Source organism: Staurois parvus, unplaced genomic scaffold (genome assembly GCF_062004578.1).
Source record: "Staurois parvus isolate SC_StPar_1 unplaced genomic scaffold, SC_StPar_1.0 ptg000186l, whole genome shotgun sequence".
NCBI classification, from domain to species: domain Eukaryota; kingdom Metazoa; phylum Chordata; class Amphibia; order Anura; family Ranidae; genus Staurois; species Staurois parvus.
The window spans coordinates 687,188-700,691 of record NW_028317982.1 but is presented as its reverse complement, the minus strand read 5'-3'; the positions used below and the strand labels follow the sequence as shown (position 1 = coordinate 700,691).

Sequence of the window (13,504 nt, the reverse complement as noted above, 5' to 3'; positions counted from 1 at the left end):
GCACTGATTAGTTCAGGCCTTGGGCAACAAGCTGTCTTCTTGAGCCCTTAGTGTATGTGTTTGCCAAAACTAAATCAACATATTCCGAATACCGAATGGTCCTGTCAAATTTGCGGTCAGCTTCTAACATCCTGTATTGTGCTGACAACTCTGCCTCTGCTGAAACAAAATCATAAACAGTGTTGTCAGCCCTGCCCACGCCCACTGCTGGACCACAAGACACCTACTCCTCTCCTCATCTCCACAACTGGTCCATGTTTCCATTCTCCCCTACCATACCATCTGCCTGCGATTTCTCACCTTCTCCTGTTATTTCAGTGGCAGCGATGTCAGCCCACTGTATCATTTTAGGAGATGAATTTCTAGCAGGATTGCCGAGTATTTTTCAGTATTTGTTATGAAAGAGACATACTGTTGGGAAATGTGCATACATTGGAGAGCTGTGCATACATTGGAGAGAACTGCTCTGATTGTTTTTTACTATGGTTTTTCCCAAACATACACTGTATGTAAACTCAAACATATTTTTTTGCTTTAGAAAAGGTGGAAGGGTCATACACATCTTGTCTTTGAACCAGCTGAGAGGATTGACCATCACTATTGCTTTGATGACCATTGTCTGCAGTATAGAAAGTGATGGGGAAAACCTACATTTGTGAGTTATTACAGGAGAGGAAAGATAAGACAACAGAAGATATGCCTTCACTTTATAAAGATCTTCCTTTTTTCCTGCTTTGTCCTTGAGGCAGAAAATAAAAGGGGAAAATATTATAATGGGGGCAAAACAAATTCTAACAGCCATGGTAAGGCTTCTATTAGAATTTGTTTTGCCCCCATTAGAATATTTAGAATACTCTATACACTGTATACATTTTTGGCTTTACATACACTTTTTAAAGTGGAACTGCACTGCATCTGAGCACCACAAACCAAATAGGCTATTTAATTTATTGTTAACCACTTCAAGTCCGGACACTTTTACCCCCTTCCTATCCAGGCCAATTTTCAGCTTTCAGTACTATCACACTTTGAATAACAATTGCGCGGTCGTGCAACACTGTACCCATATGAATTTTTTAGCATTTTTTGGAGACAGATAAAACTTTATTTTGGTGGTATTTATTCACCACTGGGATTTTTTATTTTTTTGCTATATAAATGAAAAAGTCCAAAAATTTTGAAAAAAAAGTGTTTTTCTTATACGATTTTGCAAATAAATAATCTTTCTTCATAAATCTTGGCCAAAATGTATTCAGCTATCTTTTTAGTAGAAAAAAAATAACCCAAATTAGTTTATAACCAAAAATAATAATTTTTCAAAGCTTTTTTACATTTTTATTTTATTTTTTTATATTCTTATTTATGTTTTTTTTAACATACTGTCACCCTAGCAGTACAATGTCACCATAGTGACACACTGTACTACTTGTGGAGTGTGATGAAGATTTTTTTTTCTTTTTTTATGCTGATAAAAAAAAACACCCATAAAGGCTGTAACAGCAATCACTTCTATTTCTCTCTGGCTGCACTCTTGCAGCCATTGAGAAATACTGTGTGAGCTGTGATTGGTCACAGCTTGTCACATGGTACAAGGCTGTTGTGAATCGCCTTGTACCATGTGACCTCTGTGATCATTCACAGATTTCACTAGTAGTAAGCAATGATGTCAGGAAGTGACATCTTGTTTACTACTGCTCGTGATCTCTGATTGGCAAATCAGTGATCACATGAATTGGGACCTCACACAGAGGTCCCGTACAGCGATCCAGACACAGCGGGCACCGGATCACGGTGCCGCATGCTCCCAGGGAGCGTGCACAGGCAGTGAATGTGGGTGACGTTTAGAAACGTCAACCCGCTTCGGCATTGCTCCAGCCGTTTATAGACATGGTTATTATTCAAAGCAAACCCATCCATCCATGTCTCCATACTTTATTTTGCAGAGAAATAATTTTGATAAACACCCCTTAGCATTTCTGGCAATGACCATCTTGAGTAAGGGCAGATGATCCATGTAGCGTTTACTTCTTGGAATCCATCTGTCCTTAGCTCAGGCATTGGCTGAGCTGAGAACTCTCCCTCCCCTTCTGATGACTCCTGGGATGTATGACATCATTTGCCTATTCAGGAAACCAGGACGTAACTGAAGAAATGTAAAAAAAAAGTTTAAAACAAGTAAATATAATATACTTTCCTATCTATTTACTAATGCTGGCAGCATTGGGATATAAAATAGTCAATGTTGATTGAGAGAGTGAAGTTTAAGATGTCTGGCTGCAGTTGGCCCTAAAACTGGAAAAGCAGCAATATAAGGAATGTTTGCCCATGCTGCACTGCCAAATCATCTTCCACTGTACAGCTTGTCCATAGCTAGCCAGACTGTTAGCATACATCCAGGGTGGCAAAAAGCATTTTATGCATTTTTATTAGATTTTTAGCTAAAGAGTAGGCAAAGTTGCAAAAATGTTATTGATTTTATTGTCAGGGTCTGGATCTGAACCCAGGGCCTCTGCTGCATCAGACTGTAGCTCTTCTTCTTGAGCCACCTGAGATGCTGGAGGGTTCCCTTCCTGATTCCCTGAACAAAGTTACTTTCCATCTAGTTTCTGGTGACCCTTGAACTCCTTACTCTCCCATGAACGTCGTATTTATGCTTTGCCTTTGTACTTCCTGTTTGTCAGATTATTATGCTCTTGCTCCTTAACGCACCTGCTGCCATTTGTATCTTCATTACCATTTGTTACCGACCTTTGGCTTGTTCCTCAACTATGCTTCTGCTTGATCCCAATCTGCGTCCACTTGTTACTGACTTCTGATTTGTTCCTTGGCTATACTTCTGCTTGATCTCAACCTGCAACCACTTGTTACCGATAGTTGGCTTGTTTGCCAACTACGCTTCTGCTTGATCCCTACCTGCTACATCTGCTGCTGTACCCCAGCTTGCTCACCTCCTGGTTGGATGATTCTGAGGGCCATGACCTGGCACTAGCAAAACCCAACTCCACCATTAGAAGTTCGGGTGAACCCTGCACCTTGGGCGAGCCTGCATCACTTGCCAGGAGAACCAACTTGTGTATTTATCCTGCTGGTTTCTGTGTGTAAGCCTTTCCACTGCTTTAGTCACTGGCCTCCAAGCCCAACCCCTGATCCTGACAATTAAATTGGGTTTATGTGTTCAAAACATGATGGATTTATTGTACCTCAATAGCCTTGTAGTTCAAGTTGATGACAAGTTGCCCATGTTTGTACTATAATTGAACATGCTTATACATATACAGTATGTCACAATTTTGATGCTTTTGATTTTTTTTAATGCAAAGTATCCTTTTCCCTCTCCCTCCCCCAAGGAATTGTATACAGGGGCCTCCCAGACATTTGAAAAGTTGGTAAAAAAGCTGTTGTTCCAGACACTTCCTGAAATTGCTAACTTGACATTAGGAGAGTGCGAAATTCTAAAGCATGAGTTACGGCAGAATCTGTCAGCAGAGCTGGAGAAGGCTGAGAATGAACGCAAGACCAGGATCAAACTCTTCCAGGAGAAACTCGTACAGGAAAGACAGGTATGATTTCAACAAAAAGTTCACTTTGCAGATAGATTTCATGTGGCCAACTGTCATTTCTATAAGTCTCTATCTCCACCTTCTGGTGTCTGAGGATATGTTTTAGAAATTGTTGTTTGCAAGGAAAGCAGAGTGGTAATTTCCTTGCAAAAGCTGAATAGAGAGAAGATCGATAAAGAGAGCATGAGTTGATTGTGGGATAGACAGAAGTGGGTGGACAGAGCATGCCATGATTATGTCTGGGCTTATAAAAGCAGAGGATAAAGTGTTTGTTTACCGGTGAAGAGAGTATGTATATAGGGTTTGTGTGGAAGGTAAAGATATAGAGGGTAGGCTGACTATGGCTAGATGGATATATAACAAATAAAGTGGTTGTAGACTGGTGGGTAGCTAGAGTATGAACTGACTGGCGACAGATACCTAGTTAGATGAAGTTATTGTGTACTGATAGGCAGAAATAAAGTGATCATAGACAAGTGAGCAGATAAAGGTTGAATTGATTGTATAGATGATGAAATGAGAGTTTGGGAGATACAGGATATAGTGATTATACATCTTTGATTAGATCGGGAGAGGGATAGAGGATGAAATTATTTGGGCTTCATCTGTGATAGACAATTAAATGATTGTGGCAGACCATTCATGAAATGATTGGGATTGATAGAGAGGAGACTGTGAATGAGTGAGTGGATGGAGGGAAGAGGGGGCTGTCAGTAGGTGAATAGATGGGGGACTGTGGAAGGGTGAATAGATGGAAGGATTAGGGGATGACTGGACGGAGGAATAAGGGGACTATGGAGAGGTCAGTGAATGGAGGGATGAGGGGAGTATAAATCGGTGACTGGATGGAGGAATGAGGGGATTATTGATATTTGAATGGATGGAGGAATGAGGGGATTATTGATAGGTAAATGGATGGAGGAATGAGGGGATTATTGGCAGCTGAATGGATGGAGGAATGAGGGGATTATTGATAGGTGAATGGATGGAGGAATGAGGGGTTTATTGATAGGTGAATGGATGGAGGAATGAGGAGAAATATGGATAGGTGAAATGATGGAGGAATGAGGAGCTATGGATAGGTACATTAACAAATTAATTAGGGGATTGTGCACAGGTGTTTTGGTAAGAAGCATGAAGAGATAATGGTTCGATAAAGGGATAAGTGGACTGTGCACATGTGGATGGGTAGAGGTAGCATGAGATTGTGGAGGGATGAGAGGATTGTGGTAGGATGAGGGGATTATTAACTCATGGATGGAGGAATGAAGTAGTGGTGCACCGAAATGAAAATTCTGGTGCTGAAACCGATACCAAAAATTCAGAATGCACATGGCCGAAAACAGAACCAAAACCGAAATGTCTGCATTTGTGGGGGTGGGGAGGCTCCAATTTTTTTTCTACTTAAAAGTATTTATTTATTTATTACAATTTTATTTCTGTCACATGATAAAAAAGCAGCACTGACATATAGGCAGTTTCCTTTAGCTCTGGGGAAAGTGACAGCTGATTCTCTGAGCTACAGTGAAAAAAAAAAACAACGGTAATTACATTTAAAAAGCAGCACTGACCTATATGCAGCCAGTCACTGTATACACTGCTCCTCTCCTGCCTATCTCTCCCCCCCCCTTACATCTGCTGTACACACAGTCCCCTGTATCAGCATTTGTACTGGCTAAATTTATCCTATTGGCAAAATGCCGATAGGGCTATTTTCGGCTGATATGTTTCGGCAGCCGAAATTTTTGGTGCATTCCTAGAATGAAGGGTTTGTTGTTGGATGGATGTCAGTGTGTACAAGGAAGGGGCAGGAGAGGAGCAGTGTATACAGTGAGGGAGCAGCGTATACATAGAGGCTCCCTCACTGACTGTCACTATATGTCAGTGCCGGTTTTTAAATGTATAGCTCAGAGAATGAGCTGTCGCTTTCCCCGCAGTTTAAGACAACTAAGGGGCAGGGTCACTGGGTAATGTCACTAGGTGACCCCGCCCCTTTGTTTCCTTTAGCCCTCCAAGAATGACAGCTCCTTCTCTGAGCTATAGTAAAAGGAAAAAAAGCCGGTAATTACATTTTAAAAGGGCATTGTTTTTAAATGCAATTTACGGCTTTTTTTTCTTCACTACAGCTCAGAGAAGGAGCTGTAATTCTTGGAGGGCTAAAGGAAACAAAGGGGCAGGGTCACCCAGTGATATTACCCAGTGACCCCGCCCCTTAGTTTCCTTTAGCTCCATGGAAAGTGACAGCTCATTCTCTGAGCTATAGCGAAGACAAAAAAAGCCGGTAATTACATTTAAAAAGCAGCACTGACATATAGGCAGCCAGTCACTGTATACAATGCTCCTGCCTATCTCTGCCGCCCCCTTTCACATCTGCAGTACACACATTCCCCTGTATCGGCACCTGTACTGGCTAAATTTCTCCTATCGGCAAAATGCAGATAGGGCTATGTTTGGCCGATATGTTTTCGGTGCATCCCTAGAATGAAGGGATTGTGGTTGAATGGAGGGACGAAGATATTGTAGACAGGTGGAAAGCTGGGAGTGCACATGGATTGGGGCAGAAAGGTTTTTGGATGGATAGGGGAGTAAAGTGATTGTGAATGAGTAGATGGATGGAGGGATAAGAGCATTGTGGGCAGGGAGATGGCGGTTAGGGGAAATGAGGACATGAGGATGAAGATGTAGGGGATTGTGGACAGGAGGCCGAAGGAGTAAGGTTAATTAGGACATGTGGATGGATATTGTGGATAGGCAGATAGAGCAGTAAAGGGATTGTGGACAGGTGGATGGAAATACAAAAATTGTGGACATGAGGATGGAGAAAGGAGGGGATAGTGGACATGAGAATACAGGAGTAAGGGGCTTGTCAACAGGTGAATGGAGGGCGTTGTGGTCTGGTGGTCGAGCAAAGCCCAAAATGTGCGGTCCCAACAGAGCTAGACAGCAAACTCAGGTGTAGCTCTGGGTGTCCACTGGAAAAAAAAGGGGTAGGGAGACGGGAGAGTCTTTGTAGTGTAGTAAATCGCTTCATAATTGGTATGCTGATTCACTGGTAGAAATGGTTCCACAGTGGGAGGAACAGAAATAAGGAAAAAAAAATAAGTTACAGCTGCAATTACCCAAAGGGATGTGAAAACATTCAGCCTTCCCAGTGTGTGGGAAGAGGTGGTCGCTCTCTAAGCCCTGGGTATGTGGATATGGGGATTGTGGATAAGCAGATGGAGCTGTAAAGGGATTGTGGACAGGTGAATGGGAGAGGGTAAGGGGATTGTGGACAAGAGAATAGAAACATAAGGGATTGTGGACAGGCGGATGGAGGGGTAAAGGGACTGTGGACAAGCAGATGGACAGTTAAAGGTATTGAGGACATGAGGATGCAGGGGTAAGGAGATCGTGGACAAGCTGATGGAAAATTAAAGGGATTGTGGATAGATGGCTGGATTGAGGGGTAAATGAATTGTGGACAAGTGGTTGGATGAAGTGGTAAGGGAATTGTGTTGGGATGAGAGAACTGCTGACAGCTTACCTGAGAGGGATCCTTATTTCACAAATCTCTAAGATCAAAAAGCAATCCAGGAGATGGGAAAAGTTGCTAGCAGATAGACTAACTCGGGCAGAGTTACACTATATTGCCAACCCTACTGCAGACCAGCAACTTGAATGGATGCAGCGCCAACATGCTTGCGCAGAAGTTTCTCTTAGGAAGGCAGAGCAGAAACATTTTTTCTCCAACAGCCTTACTATGAGGAGGGGAAAACTCAGGCCACCTATTCGCTACTATAATAAAGGCAAAAAGACTGTCAACATATATTTTGGAAATTGAAACACCCTTAAACACCATTGTATTTACTACATTGAATCTCCACAGTTTTTTGTAACTTATATCGCGATTTATACAGTAGTGAAGTTTCTCACTCTGAGGACCTATCTGGCTTTTTTATTTGTATTAAGCTGCCAGTACTGCCAGTAGCAGATAGAAAGGCCTTAGATAGTCTATTACCGCTGGAAGAATTACAGACGGCTGCAGCTAGTGTCCCTAATAACAAAGCTCCTGGAGCAGATGACTTGCCCAGCGAGGTGTACAAAAATTATGGGGATTTACCTTTACCAGAATTACTGGAGATCTTTAATGATGCTTTTGACAGGGGAGCTGTTCCATCTTCCATGACAGAGGCTGTTGATACAGTTTTTTTGAAGCCCGGTAAGAACCCACATAGCCTAGAATATTATCACCCAATATCTTTACTTACCTCAGATGTCAAGCTTCTTTCAAAAGTATTGGCCACTCGGCTTTCGAACCATATTGCTAAAATAATCCATCCGGACCAGTCAGGATTCATCCCAAATAGGTCCACAGCTATCAACATTAGATGTCTATTTTTTAACATGCAAGTCCCCACTTTTAATACTGGTAATACAGCTGTACTGTCACTTGATGCAGCTAAAGCTTTTGATAGTATCAAAGGAGATTTTTTTATGACAGTGTCTGCAGCATTTTGGAGTTGGGCCTCATTTTCTTTGTTGGGCACAGCTTCTTTATGTTGCTCCAGTGGCCAGGGTGCAGGTCAACGGACATATTTCCAACCCCTTCCCGCTTCATCTGAGGAACGAGACAGGGTTGTCCCCTGTCGCCTCTTCTATTCACCCTGGTGCTAGAACCTCTGGCAGCTGCTATACAACAATCACATGATATTGTCAGCTTTTGTAGATCTACAGGTGAAGACAAGTTGGCACTGTACACTGATGACACCTTATTATTTTTGGATGACACCTCCTCCTCATTGGAGGCGGTCATGTCCTTAATTAATACATTTGGTTCTTATGCTTCACCATCAACTGGGACAAGTCAGTTTTATTGCCACTTGACCCTACTCCAAACGACCTTCCACCCATTGCCGCTCAAATAGCCGTGGTGACATCTTTTAAATATTTAGGTGTTGTGGTTACGCCACAACTCAATGATTATGTTGATAGGAACTTAACCCCTCTTTGTACAACATTTAAACACGTGGGTAAAATCTGGAATAAATTGCCCCTTACTGTTATAGGAAGAGCCAACTTAATGAAAATCCTCATTTATTGTATATCCTTCATAATTGTCCAGTGTGGCTACCAAAGCGCATATTCTACACCATTGACTCTCTCTTTTGACAACTTATTTGGAAGTATCAGCATCCTATAATTAAACTTTCTACAGTACAGCTCCTGAAGGATGGGGGAGGATTGGCAGTACCCAACTCTAGCCTCCCAGCTATAACAATGGTATGGCTGGAATTAAGTAAATTTACATGATCCCATACAGGATATTAGTTTGTCACAACTCCCTATAGCTCTACTTGTAGTGGCTCACCATTTTCAAGAGAAGCATACTTATCAATCATTTCTCCTGGTACATACATAAATTATTGACCATGGTACTAGACATATCAGCTATACTAAGCACATGCCTCTGTGGAATAACCCCTGTTTACCATAATTGGAAAATCTGGAGGGATTTGATCATTGGAAAAGGGCTGGTATTTGGTTTCTTTATCAAATATATGAGAGTGATATGTTGTTACCGTTTAATATCATTGCTACCCGCTATCAGATTTCTCACAAATGTGTTTTTAATATCTGCAACTGCATCATGCGCTGCAGAGTCAAGGCTCCACATTTCAGTTTAACTATAACCCCTCTATAGTATTATCTATGGCAATCTCCACAACCTGTACTAAATGGAGGTTGATAGGGGACATATATTCTGCCCTCCAGACAGCGATCAATGAATAGCTTCACCACTTGGCAACAGGACATAGTATCACTGGATGATGAGGAGTGGACCCAGGCCCTGGAAATGTTACCAAAAGTCTCTCTATCCCCTTCACAACGCCTGACTCAATTGTTCATACTACATAGAGTACATTATACTCCATTGAAACTCTACTCCTGGGGAAGAGAATTATCCCCACTGTGTCTAGTTGTGCCATAGCCACAGAATACTTATACATGTGTGGTGGCACTGTCCAAACTTACACCGTTATTGGAAATCTGTTTTTTATACCTTGAACTCCTTGTGCTCCACTCATGTACTCATGGACAACAAACTAGCCCTATTAGGTGTTATTGCAGAGGGTGTACTACCTGATGAAATGCATTAAATGTGGTCTCTTTATTTGGCCCGTAAACTCATACTGCAGAAATGGGTCTCACACATACTCCCTACACACACCCAATGGCATGATGCCATCATCTTCATTTTACGCAGAGAGAAACCTATAAACACAGGGGATGCCCGAAAAAGTAGAAAAAATATGGTCCTGGTGGCTGGAGTCCAATAATACCTCCCCCATCTCTGGTTCTCAGGACAACGAGGTGGATGGTTGACAGTAAAGGTAGAACTAATGTGATATCTGCTTAGTCAACATAAAATTAGGGGTGCAGGATTAAATTAGCAAGGTAACCCTAGTACTTCTGATATAGTCTAATTTTATACTGTCTATGGTTGGCCTCTCCCTTTCTTTAATGACTGCTGAGTATCTCATATGTATTGCATGATATGGTAGAAATAGTGTTATGTACCTGTCCTGCATATCCACCTAGATTCTCTTTTTCGCATTTGTAATGTGAAGTGTACTGTTCCTTTAATTTTTTTTTCTATATAGTTTTTGTATTTTTTACTTTTCTTTGTAAAAATCTAGTTAATAAAAATTACTTGATTACAAAAAAAGAGAACTGCTGACAGGAGGGATGGACAGTGCAAGCAGGGGACTATGAATGTAGAGTTAATATATGATATGATGGGGAATTCAGGCAACTGAAAAGAGGCCATCATTAACGAGTGAAATCATTTGAGGTAGGAAAATAGGGTGAGGGAGAAGGTATCACAGACCGTTAAATAGAAGATTTTATGTGTGGATGGAGCATAGTGCAAGGATGGTTTGTTAAGCAGAGGAAGTAATGATAATGGACTAGCTAAGAATGACATGCTTGTGGATTAGTGAATAGAAAGCCTTAAAAAGAGTCGGGTATTGGGGTGTAGTCAGATGAGGGAATAACGTCTGATCATTAGCAGGTAGGTCTAGGGATGTAAAATAGACATAAAGGGATGCAAGAACTCTCTGTTGACACTGGAGACCACAAAAATTAAGTACAATCTACTTCATTTATAGAGCCGATCAGTATATAATGGGTTACTTATGGCTTTACAGGTTGCAATGGGTCCCCTCACCAAGTTGTCTTAGTAACAGACAGAGCTTTACGTGTGTAGAATAAACTGATCACTAATCTCTAGGGATATGACTGCACGATGAACTAGAAACCATTGTCGGCGCAGAAGACTGACATTTCCTGTGTTAATTTGTTCATTCATTTCCATTTCTCTGGGGTGATTTGTTTTCTCTTCATATCCCAGCTAAGTAGCGGATGATATTAATTCTCAGGTAATGGCGAGCGTCACTGCTGTGACAGGTGTTACTAAGCAGAAAGCGCTAGACATCTCCTGGCACCTTGCAGTCACTAATTAATGTAATTATTGGGAGAAATGTAATTAACGCTGTCAGTTATTCCACACAATATTAGCAGCAACTTGACCTTTGACTACATACCCATGTAAATGTTATGCATAAACAGTAACCTGGGGAAAAGATAAAGGGGAAGCTGCACTACCGAATCGATAACTACAGGTTCTCTTTATACTGGTTTACAGAGGTTGTGTAAGAAAACTATAATGTAACTTTGAAGAATCTGCAAGGTCTAAACCCTAAATCCCAGCTGAAATATATTTTTCTTTTTCATTCACTGAGGGACAGACGGAGTTCTAAACCAGGTTATAATTCTGCCTTCAGGAGAGTTGGACACTGGCAAATGAAAAACTGTTAGCCGGCCAAGGCTGAAACCCCTCCTGCTACCAGCATGCTTTTGTTTTTTGCTAGTGTGCTAGAAGTATGGATGTCTTTTTCAACTCTGTTTTTTGCAAGACTAACCTGTCATTTTTCTAGCAACTCAAATTCTTCTTCAATCAAGAGTTTTCTCTACACTGATGCTTATGTTCTTCACAGCTATCTGATTCGGTTGTCCTTAGTCCGGCTAGTCCGGACATTCCTGCATCCAGACCCCACTGGATGTTACAGAGGAGGCCCGAAAGTGACCCTCACTAATGGGATCTGCTTTGGTGCTGTCTATTCTGGTTCTGGTTAAATTTGCTACAGAGCATTTTTCAGGTCCATAGCGACTGGCATTGCCTCTGCTCTTGCCCTTGAGTAAGCCATTTATGTCGAGCAGTGGGAGTTCCCTTATTTTTTATTTTAGCTGAGCACCATTGCTCCCCATTTCCCATCAGCGTTGCCGTGGAGGTGGTTAAAACTGTGGGACTAAGTGCTGAGGTTATTTCTCTGGGTGGAGTGCATTCCACGCTCTCTTTCCTGCTATTCAGCAATGAGGAGTCTGCTGCAAAGAATAATGTGGAATTTCAATCTTCAGTTTGTGCATGCTGTCCTCCAACATTGACTTTGGTCACCTTCAGCCGCCTGACTCTTGGGTTGTTAAATCTCACCTAGTAGCATTTATCCAGGTTTTGTGACTACTTGAGGCATTGCCTCTAATCATTACCACACTGTGGCTGCAGCATGTCTGATTCCCAACACTGGGTGCCCTGTGCAACTCTCCACTAATGCATAGGGGACAGCTTGCAAATATCCCTAAGATCAGGAATAGAAATTGGAAATGTTTGTGGTGACATCATTAGGCAGGAATATTGCTACCTTCTGGTTTTAGATTTTCTACCCTTATTGGCTTCCTTTTTGGCTCTGATGGGAGTTGGTTTGTGGAGCGCCCTGGCAAGAAGCAGTTAATTTGAATGGCCTTTGAGGAACTTCTCTTTGGATTGGCCCTTAAAGCTATTATCAAGCATGCTTCTGGGGGCAAAATATCTCCTCTATGTCTGCCAGGAAGGAGGGGGATCCTAGCCACTTTCCATTGGAGATAGAGGGGCAGACTTTACCTGGTGTGAGTCTAAGGGATTTCATTCCAGGTGTTTTTTATAAGAACTAATCTCTTTTTTTGAAGTTGGGCTTTGACCAAAACCTAGCTCTTGGTACCATCAAGGGTCAGGTCTCTGCCCTTCTAATCTATTTCAGTGACCATTGACTTTCCACTCTTTAAATATAAACTTGTAGGATGTCTCATATTTGGTCTCACCAGTCCAATCACCTTTGACTTTGTACAACCACTGTCCTACAGCATTTGCAGCAGAAAACAATAAATACACATTTTTTTACCTGCAAAAAATTGTGCATTTATTATCAAAAGGTGAACTTGTCCTTTAACTAGAGGAATGTTCTTCCATCCCTTAGTTTGGGTTCAGGTCACCACAAGAATGTTTTCCTTCATTGTTTTGATGTTGTTCATGCTGTGTGAGTCTATCCTTCAGTGTTAATTTTGACATAATTTTGATTTAGTTTTAGTCATAGTCTTTTGACTAAAATGCCATTTTAGTTTTAGTAGCATTTTAGTCATCTGAATTGTTTTAGTTTTAGTTGTATCTTAGTCGACTAAAATCTAATGGGTTTAGTTAAACTGTAATGCATTTCTCTAGAATTTCCAAACTCATGATATTCTCCTGGAGTAAAAAATATAAAAACATGTTATTTATGGTATTAAAGTTTGACCATGCACTACAGACACATATTTAGGCGTTGTGGTACTGTCATGGCCAAAAATATTGACACCCCTGCATTTCTGTCAGCTAATGCACCACTTTGCCCAGAAAATTGTTACAAATATTTAAGCATTCACATGTTTATTTCTTTTGTTTGTATTGGTATGACACAAAAAAGTGGAGAAACAAAAGCCAAAAAGACAGAAATGCAGGGGTGCCAATATTTTTGGCCATGACTGTATATAACCAGTGTTCATTTTTACATCAAATTTCAATATGGTTTAGTCTCAGTCTTTTGACTAAAATG

General features: G+C 41.3%; 1 protein-coding gene across 2 annotated transcripts in view; it reads left to right on the top strand.

The window, feature by feature from the left end:
- Nucleotides 1-13,504, top strand: part of EVC (EvC ciliary complex subunit 1) — a 194,127-nt gene that overhangs the window by 119,901 nt on the left and 60,722 nt on the right. For both annotated transcript variants that reach the window (XM_089677394.1, XM_089677392.1), the window contains one exon: nt 3,348-3,560. In XM_089677394.1, coding sequence (XP_089533520.1) covers nt 3,348-3,560 — 213 coding nt within the window. The remainder of the gene's footprint in view (nt 1-3,347; nt 3,561-13,504) is intronic.